Below are 9,907 nucleotides of genomic sequence, written 5' to 3' on the forward strand. Positions count from 1 at the left end.
ATATCTTATTACTTATTTATTGGTAGATATTGGTACAAGTAGGGCCATCGGCTATAATAAACGCCCTATGTCACTGCGACCTGATTAGATCTTTTGTGACTTTCCCTTTAGTTATCTAAAAGAGCCCTAGATTTCTTCTTACCTGATAATATTGGCTGAGATAGTATTGAGATTGGCGGAACTGTTGGAGGAAGGCCGGTGTTGTTCTACGTTAGTCGTCGTGAGAGGGGTAGGAGCTGGCGGGGATAGTATTTTGAAGCGACACGTGTCGGATAGATTCCAGGCGGCGTTCTGTAGTTGACCCACCTTAGGGACACCACCGGACACAGTGAAACCTGGGGAGAAAAACAACATGTGTTAGAGGTGGGGACAGTAAAACCTCAGGATCACTGCACTGACTCCCAACAAGGAGGGAGATGGGTTTCTTCTAAAATCTAAGTGGTAGGTTTCTCCTGGAGCTCTTCTACCTAACCACTAAACTTTTCTTTCACTGTGTGCCTCTCAGATATTTCACCAGGGAGGTCTTGAATGTCCTTACACTTTGTAAGTCCCTTGTATCCCTATGAAGAGAATTCCATAGTCTAACTGCAGATATACATGGTAAGTTCACACCAGATTTCATTTTTAATCTCATTTGACTATTTTTTTTTTAACGACCTCTAAAACTTAACCTCGGAGTGTCCTAGCGGTAAGGAGTGTGGTTACTGTTACGCCCCTGAGGAAAATCTGGTGTTCTCGTGTGGCACACTGTTTGTTTTAGGGTTGAATGGTAGAGATTGCCTTAGGCAATAATTTCGCCCCTTTCGATTGTAATTTCTGTGTATTTTGTGTACGTGTAATTATAAACAATAAAGAGTAAACAATAATAATAACAACTTACCAATAGCACCAGCCTGATACATAGGACAATTCTTCATGGACACCTGACTCCCGGTGACTATTTCCGAGCAAGAGGATGGCTTCTGTTTTCTCGTTTTGGTACGATACTTCTCCCACAGCTTCTTGCGCTGAGAGAACGGCAGTACGCCCCTGAGGAAAATCATTCAACTTGGTTAGCAAGATCCGAGAAGTCATATCCATGCAGAAGGTTCCGGGTTCGAATCTTACCATCGACAAAAATGTGCACTCGTTTTTCAATTGCAAAAAATTTCAACGGGTTACTTTCTGGTGTTCTCGTAATGACCCAGCAACTAAATGGGAATGACTGTGTCTCTTCTCTCGCCCATCTGATGAGGGACATACTACGGGATGGGCATGCTATGACACAGACCACAAGCGTCTAATGTAGCACGAAATTGCTACGAAATAAAAACGGCGGTGAAACACCCATCTTAAAAAAAAAAAAAAAAAAAAAAAAAAAAAAAAAATTGAACCCACGCCCTCCTGTTTACCAGGCGAGCGCCTTGACCACTACACCACCGAGGTAGGTAGCGCCTTGACCACTACACCACCGAGGTAGGTAGCGCCTTGACCACTACACCACCGAGGTAGGTAGCGCCTTGACCACTACACCACCGAGGTAGGTAGCGCCTTGACCACTACACCACCGAGGTAGGTAGCGCCTTGACCACTACACCACCGAGGTAGGTAGCGCCTTGACCACTACACCACCGAGGTAGGTAGCGCCTTGACCACTACACCACCGAGGTAGGTAGCGCCTTGACCACTACACCACCGAGGTAGGTAGCGCCTTGACCACTACACCACCGAGGTAGGTAGCGCCTTGACCACTACACCACCGAGGTAGGTATTCCATACCTCGGCTGGGATTGAACCCACGCCCTCCTGTTTACCAGGCGAGCGCCTTGACCACTACACCACCGAGGTAGGTAGCGCCTTGACCACTACACCACCGAGGTAGGTAGCGCCTTGACCACTACACCACCGAGGTAGGTAGCGCCTTGACCACTACACCACCGAGGTAGGTAGCGCCTTGACCACTACACCACCGAGGTAGGTAGCGCCTTGACCACTACACCACCGAGGTAGGTAGCGCCTTGACCACTACACCACCGAGGTAGGTAGCGCCTTGACCACTACACCACCGAGGTAGGTAGCGCCTTGACCACTACACCACCGAGGTAGGTAGCGCCTTGACCACTACACCACCGAGGTAGGTAGCGCCTTGACCACTACACCACCGAGGTAGGTATTCCATACCTCGGCTGGGATTGAACCCACGCCCTCCTGTTTACCAGGCGAGCGCCTTGACCACTACACCACCGAGGTAGGTATTCCATACCTCGGCTGGGATTGAACCCACGCCCTCCTGTTTACCAGGCGAGCGCCTTGACCACTACACCACCGAGGTTAGTAAGGGAAATTCAGGCAGGTATACTTCCTGCTAGAAGTCCCCCCAGCCGGACTAAGCTGGTCTACTCCCTGTTTAACGTCTCCCAGCCCCAGTCCAAAGATATATTCTATTCTATCCATACGAATTCGCTCATTAAGTAAAGATCTTGTGCTTACCTTGTTACTTTCAGTGGACACAGAACATCGCACTCCGGAGCCTGACAAATGAATCACACGCTCGTACAGCAGACCCATCGGTATGGTTTTCGGATGATGTACCACGCCCTGTAAAATAGATAATTGCAAAATAATCTCAACTGAGATACAAGGATAAGGTCAAAAGATTTGAAGGAGAAAAACTTGGATTGCAGCCTCGCCCAGAACCGAGCAGCTTGGAAAACACAAACACGAAATGTCGACCTTACTTGAGTGGGAAAAGACCAAGTAAAAAAAGAATCTCATTAAATAAAATTTAAACAATATGACCACTTTTTTTTCGTTCGAACTGCGTCAACATACAAGATTTTACCTTTGTTCCACTTCATAAAATTTGAGAAGGAAAAAGAAAGAGAAAAAAACTTGCACTCATTTTTCGATTGTAAATAATTCAACGGGTTACTTTTTGGTGTTCTCGTGTTGACCCAGCGCCTAAATGGGAAGTATTGTGTCTCTTATCGCCCATCTGATGAGCAACATACTACGGGATGGGCTTGCTACGACACAGACCACATGAGTCTAATGTAACAGTATCTACTTACGTCTGGGTGTCTGTAGGGTTCTGGTTCTGTCCACTTCCACTGGTATAATTGTCCACTAGCTGAGAGTGCTATCAGCTCGCTGTGTAGAGATGCTATGTTGATGAATTCCGGTACTTGGTCAGTGCCTGTGGGAAATCCAAAGCAATTTGTAATTTAAGGATTTTGTAAATACATAAGGGATTTGTAAAAAGAGCGAGCTTAGCTTTGAAGGTAGCGCGCCTGAGGTAAGGGAATTTATTAGGTAAGCGCGCCTGCCCTAGTAGACACCGGAAATATTTATTTCGTTGCGCAAATGTTGCGAAACATATGTTTTGAATGGTGAGCAACTTTCAAGATAAAATCAAATATGTACACACTAAAAGTCAAGGAAAATATTTCAGAGATGATAAGTTTGGAGAATAAAAAGAGTTACTAGATTGTTGCTGGATTGTTGCAAAAACATTTCTGGATTGTTGAGAAACAATGTTTCTGATGAAAATGTTGCTGGTACGTGTACCTGTGTACTATGCAATACATTCAATGGCATAAAAAAGACCCCGCCAAGTCGTTCCTCCCAAAATAAATCAAGTGCCCACAAAAAATAAACAAAAATCCATCCCACCCCAAACGATGGTGGGATTCGAACCCGGGACCTTCTGACCACTATAATTACTTATTTCCCCACTCAATACTTACCGCTATGGCGCGGCAGTTTGTTTCCACTGGACAAACTGAGAATATCGTCATCCCCCGAGGCCGAATCGTAGGCCTCAGGAGGCCAACTCAACGTAGGTACAGGCTCCTCTGATAGGGAGCTAGGTGGATCATTCATTCCATCACCTAGTCTGTCTTTCATATCTATATCTGGAAGAAAGAACCACAATACATATTAATTATAGACCTCAGGAGGTTAATCATAGGCCTCAGGAGGCCAACTCATCTTCCTCTTCATTTGCCTCGGCTTTTCCCGTGTACAGATGGGGGTCGGCGTTTTTTGTCAGCCTCTCAATCAGCCCTAGGTAGGGTGATTGCCTTGGGCTGGCATTTGGTTTGGCCACAAGAATTTTACGAGTGGATGCCCTTCGCACTCAACCTTTGCTAATTCTTTAGCAAGGGAAATTCAGGCTGGTCTTCCTCTTCATTTGGCCACGTGGCACCTGAGGACATCAAAACCATTTCGGGTTAATCGTCTTTTGTGTACAGATGGGGTCGGTGTTTTTTGTCAGCCTCTCAAACAGCCCTAGGTAGGGTGATTGCCTTGGGCTGACATTTGGTTTGGCCACAAGAATTTTACGAGTGGATGCCCTTCGCACTCAACCTTTGCTAATTCTTTAGCAAGGGAAATTCAGGCTGGTATACTTCCTGTTTAAAGTCTCCCAGGCAGACTAAGCTGGTCTCCTCCCTGTTTAACGTCCCCCAGACCTTAACAGTAACTTTTAACAGAGGAACAAAGAAAGTTATTTACCTCCTGTAGTTTCCGGGTCCTTGTTAGATACAGGTTGACACAGTGTGACACAGGCGTGCAGGGTACTCCCTGTTTAACGTCCCCCAGACCTCAACAGTAACTTTGAACAGAGGAACAAAGAAAGTTATTTACCTCCTGTAGTTTCCGGGTCCTTGTTAGATACAGGTTGACACAGTGTGACACAGGCGTGCAGAATGTTTCTATTCCCATCACACCGCTCAGACAGGATGGCCCGAATGGCGTCCACATTCCCGTCTCGCTCCAGTTTATACAGGGTGTCCACTATCGCCTTGTAGTTACACGCGAGGATCTTGTCCAACAGGGTCTGGTGGGTGAACGCTAGCACGATGAGAGACACCTGGGGAGAAGAGAGGGGGGAGAAATTGGATTAGCTATGTAGGGGAAGAGAAGCAAAAAAATGTGCCTACATAAATGTATAGAAATAGATCATAAATATCATAATAAATGCATAGAAATAGATCATAAATCTTATATTATAAGAACGAGATCCATTCACAGTTCACATTTCATAGTTCACACACTGATCGCTCTATCTCTAGAACCACAACAGCCACTGGGAAATAGAATAACAACATGGTCAGAAAGTTTCTTATTTTTTATGATAAAAAGAAACTGCTATATGTCTTCGATCATATTCATTACAACTGCAGGCTGGTTTTAGACGCTCGGGAAAACTGCTCAAGACTTCGAAGAGAAGTAGTTTTACTCGTACACATCTTTTACTTTTACATCTAAAGCTTTCGTTCTTGACACAATTTCAAATGAAAATGACACCTTTGTAAAAGACTATCTTAACTATATATGTATGTCACTTTATTTTGACTACCAAAATCATTTTTGATTTCACCCTAAGACTGTGGTAAAATTGGCTCTCACAACAATTTAATACCTAAGGGAGATAAAGGACTTCTGATGATGACGGTAGATGTTTTTTATTTAGGTACTATGACAATTCTCTCACAAGCACATGAAACCTAGAACTGAATCCTCCTGGTCTAAAACTTCAGGTGAATAGCTGAAGTTTGTGTCGACTGAGGAGGAAACAGCTCAGGTCCATGGCAATTTCTTCAGACATTTTCAAGGCAATTTTTTTCTTCTGTGATTCTCAACGCGCTTCCGCTGAATTGAATCCTCCTCGTCTAAAACTTCAGGTGAATAGCTGAAGTTTGTGTCAACTGAGGAGGAAACAGCTCAGGTCCATGGCAATTTCTTCAGACATTTTCAAGGCAATTTTTTTCTTCTGTGATTCTCAACGCGCTTCCGGCTTCAGGTGACTTATAAATCGGTACATACCTGGTACCGTTGACTTTAGCAGTGCCGGTGCCCGTCGTGGGGGGCGGGGGTGCCCCCTCCCCGGGCAGTGGAATATCCAGCGGGTCCCCCATCACATGGGTCTCATAGTCAGGGGCGGCGGGCGGCGTCACAACGGGCGCCGAGGGGGGGTTCCGTCGAGACCGCTTCTTGGTGGTCAGCTTGACGATGGTGTTGAACAGGGTTTTGGCGGCCTGGTACGCCCGTACTGTGACTGACAGCATGAACGGGGTCTGACCTTGGGCATCCCTGGGGGAAAATGAGGAGATGAAGGATTAGGATTACCATTACCACAAGTAGGTACAGTGGGTTGAAGTAACACAAAAAACATTTTAAAAAAATCTATGTCTGACCTTGGGCATCCCTGGGGGGAAATGAGGAGATGAAGGATTAGGATTACCATTACCACAAGTAGGTACAGTGGGTTGAAGTAACACAAAAAACATTTTAAAAAATCTAATTTATAATGTGTGCATTAAAAAAATGTGCCTCTTTGTCTGTGTAAAAAAGGTTTACTTAAAAAATCATCACTTATTTTCACTTTATTCTAATGAAGTAAAGAAAAAAAAAAAGGGTAAAATTCTAAATTATAGAATATCCGATAGTAATCCGAATTTTCAAGTCACTCCAATCAGTAAAACTGACACCAAAATAGATCTTTATCTAATTTATAATGTGTGCATTAAAAAAATGTGTCTCTTTGTCTGTGTAAAAAAAGGTTTATTTAAAAAATCATCACTGACTTGTTTTCATTTTATTCTAATGGAGTAAAGAAAAAAAATTAGGTAAAATTCTAAATTATAGAATATCCGATAGTAATCCGAATTTTCAAGTCACTCCAATCAGTAAAACTGACACCAAAATAGATCTTTTCCTTTTTCAATACATAGGTAATGCAAAACTCAGTCACACCACAAATCAACCCTCCCTCTAGGGTGCTCGAATTAAAGATTGACTCGTGCTGCCCTTACAGTCTCTACACTCTTCGAAGTTGAAAATCCCCCCACGGGAAGAACCCTTTCTTCAGAGACGGGGTCGGCGTTTTTCGTCAGCCTCTCAATCAGCCTCTGGGTTAAATATCGGATGTTCGGTCATATTACTTACTTGGCAGCTCCCATGGCGTAGTGGTCATTGCGCTCGCCTTGCACGCGGGAGACCCGGGTTCGATTCCCGGCGGGGTCAAGAAAACGAGACAAGTATCATCATAGCCAAGGACACTTCATATTGGGTCCTAGATTTCATTGCATGTACAGTCATAAGAACTTCGAATTTACAACAGGTTTTTACTTTCCTTATCCTATAGGAAGGAAAGTATGTAATCGGGTCAAATTTTCGATGGTCAGTTTTAAGTGCCAAAACACGTTTTGAGGTCCCTAAATACATTAAACACCGTGTAGGCTAGCTTGGGCCCGGCCCACTTCTATTATAGGCTAGCTTGGGCCCGGCCCACTATTACTACTCACCCGTGAGGCACACATTACTCGGCTCCAGACCAAGGAACGACTGTGTATCTAGCGGGAATGGACAGTCCTGCTCCACACGGGCCGTGGTCACGTTAAACACCGTGTAGGCTAGCTTGGGCCCGGCCGATTTGACGATGGTGTGCATGCTGGACAGTCCTGCTCCACACGGGCCGTGGTCACGTTAAACACCGTGTAGGCTAGCTTGGGCCCGGCCCACTATTGTTACTCACCCGTGAGGCACACATTACTCGGCTCCAGACCAAGGAACGACTGTGTGTCTAGCGGGAACGGACAGTCCTGCTCCACACGGGCCGTGGTCACGTTAAACACCGTGTAGGCTAGCTTGGGCCCGGCCGATTTGACGATGGTGTGCATGCCCCGGCCGTCTACGGCTAGCGTGAGTATGTTGGATACGGAGTCAGGCAGCGCGATGCGACGCGGGATGCGCTGGAAACACTCTGGCGCGCGCGTCGTGCTGTTTACTCGAACCACCTGGGCAATGGGAAAAGTCCAATTAGAATGAAAATAGAAAGTAAAAAAAAAGAAAGAAATGAATCTGGTGTGAACATCACACGACTTTCGATTGCATTTGAGGATCTAAAAAAAATCGTTGACAAAAGGGGATTTCGAACCTGTAACTCCATAACTGTAGTCGTATAGTGCTAAAAGTTGTACCATTCGATTGGGCGTGAAAAATCACATAGATTGAAATATTCCCATATGAATATTTTCGATATCTTACCGTTTAAGGAATAAGGGTTAAGCAACATTGACTTTGTATAAGCTTTGACTGGATGGGTGACTATCCAATTTTTACCAAATTGTTACAGTCGCGTCCTTGGACCATACCGGGATATCATACCAAATGAATATTCCCATATGAATATTTTCGATATCTTACTGTTTACAACATGTATGTAAAACCCACCATCACCTATTGTAGCGAAGTGTTAATGACAGCGAACAAATCCCGACATTTGCAACATACATAATTATATACATACTGTTTGCGGAATAAGGGTTAAGCAACATTGGATAAGCTTTGACTGGATGGGTGACTATCCAATTTTTACCAAATTGTTACAGTCGCGTCCTTGGACCATACCGGGATATCATACCAAATTTCATCGCTCTACGACAAACCGTTCTTGAGATATTTTGTATACAATCAGAGCCATATCCAGGATTTTGAAGAGGGGGGAGGGTGGATGCTCGTCCAATTTTTACCAAATTGTTACAGTCGCGTCCTTGGACCATACCGGGATATCATACCAAATTTTATCGCTCTACGACAAACCGTTCTTGAGATATTTTGTATACAATCAGAGCCATATCCAGGATTTTGAAGAGGGGGGAGGGTGGATGCTCCAAATTTTTGGAGTCTGACCCACAGTTTCCCGCTAGACAAAAGACCGTCACACATGGTCCACTGTTCTACCACTCACCTGCAGTTCGTCTTTCCTCATCAGTCGACAGTCCTGGAGCAGGGCCAGTCCCTCATCGCCCGCCCCCACGCTATCCTTGCCCAGGGGCGTGGTCTGCGTGGTGGCGTTGCTATTCCCAGACACCGAGGCCCCACTCTGGCCCCCGGCACTGGCTGACGGGCCGCCACTGGTTTCCTTGGAGAGAGGGGAGGCAGAGGAGGCGATGGAGGGGAACTTGACGGCGGCGTACATACCGTCCACCTTGAGTACTCGGCCTGGGGGAGGAGGGAGAAGAGGGGGAGAGGGATTGAAATCAAATATTTCCTTCTATGGGTTCGAAGTTCAAAATCAATCAAATCATGTAATAGGTTGTATATCCCCTGCTTAGTCAGCTCTCATGACTTGTCAGAGCGTCACTGCGATCTTGACGAAGGTGAGAAAACCGTGCCATTCACGGCGATTCGTTTACAGATACACAGGTGTGCTTACTGGAATGATTGATTCTGGTGACTGGACTTTAGCGGGGAGGATACTCAGGCCTGTGAGGGAAAATGAGTAAGCGCTTGTAATAGAAAGCGCAGAGCGATGAGGGTGAAGGCCGCCATCGACTTGTAAAACTTTGTGTAGCCAGAACACAAATGTCAGCCCAAAGCAATTGACCCTAATTAGGCTGATTTGATGAGGCTGACGAAAAACGCCACCCCGTCTGTACCACGGGAAGACTCAAGCACAGAGCCAAAGAACCTTCGACCCTCGGGACTTCCGGCGTGCAAGCCCAGTCTGATACCCACCTCGGTCCCCGAAGGTTTGCTTTTGTAGTCTGTCCTTCTTTATTATTACAATAGTAATAAAAAGGCTAATAAGGGACGGACATATTGTATTCGCTTCGTGTCGTCTGTCTGTCTGGTTCACTCTGTCCCATAGAAGGACTTATCAAACCTGGTCGACCTATATATCAAATCAAGAGGTCCTTTTTACACAGGAAACAAGTGGTGGTGCCAAATTTTTATCCAGAAAATCATAAGCCAAAAAACTGGTGTGAACAATCACACGACTTCCTTATCCCTATTGAATGATGCTTATTTGAGTGTTCTTTTACCCTAACTTTTACAATATCTCTAACCGTTTTGTCGCTATAGCTGAAAACCGCGCAAAAACGGTCGAAATCTGTCAAAAGCGGTCAAAATGACTGTC

The 9,907-nt window shown here is 45.3% G+C and overlaps 1 protein-coding gene across 1 annotated transcript in view; it reads right to left on the minus strand.

Annotated features, from left to right (window-relative positions):
* Window positions 1-9,907, minus strand: part of LOC103514467 (E3 ubiquitin-protein ligase hyd-like) — a gene marked incomplete at its 3' end in the record, with an annotated part of 49,955 nt that overhangs the window by 19,114 nt on the left and 20,934 nt on the right. Inside the window, exons 11-21 of the mRNA XM_026827427.1 lie at window positions 8,735-8,988; window positions 7,520-7,781; window positions 7,290-7,445; window positions 6,187-6,190; window positions 5,805-6,075; window positions 4,627-4,852; window positions 3,726-3,893; window positions 3,051-3,175; window positions 2,339-2,577; window positions 881-1,029; window positions 143-335 (exon numbers count right to left, since the gene is read on the minus strand). Coding sequence (XP_026683228.1) covers window positions 143-335; window positions 881-1,029; window positions 2,339-2,577; window positions 3,051-3,175; window positions 3,726-3,893; window positions 4,627-4,852; window positions 5,805-6,075; window positions 6,187-6,190; window positions 7,290-7,445; window positions 7,520-7,781; window positions 8,735-8,988 — 2,047 coding nt within the window. The remainder of the gene's footprint in view (window positions 1-142; window positions 336-880; window positions 1,030-2,338; window positions 2,578-3,050; window positions 3,176-3,725; window positions 3,894-4,626; window positions 4,853-5,804; window positions 6,076-6,186; window positions 6,191-7,289; window positions 7,446-7,519; window positions 7,782-8,734; window positions 8,989-9,907) is intronic.

The sequence above is a fragment of the Diaphorina citri genome, unplaced genomic scaffold (assembly GCF_000475195.1).
Source record: "Diaphorina citri unplaced genomic scaffold, Diaci psyllid genome assembly version 1.1 scaffold1147, whole genome shotgun sequence".
Classification (NCBI taxonomy): domain Eukaryota; kingdom Metazoa; phylum Arthropoda; class Insecta; order Hemiptera; family Psyllidae; genus Diaphorina; species Diaphorina citri.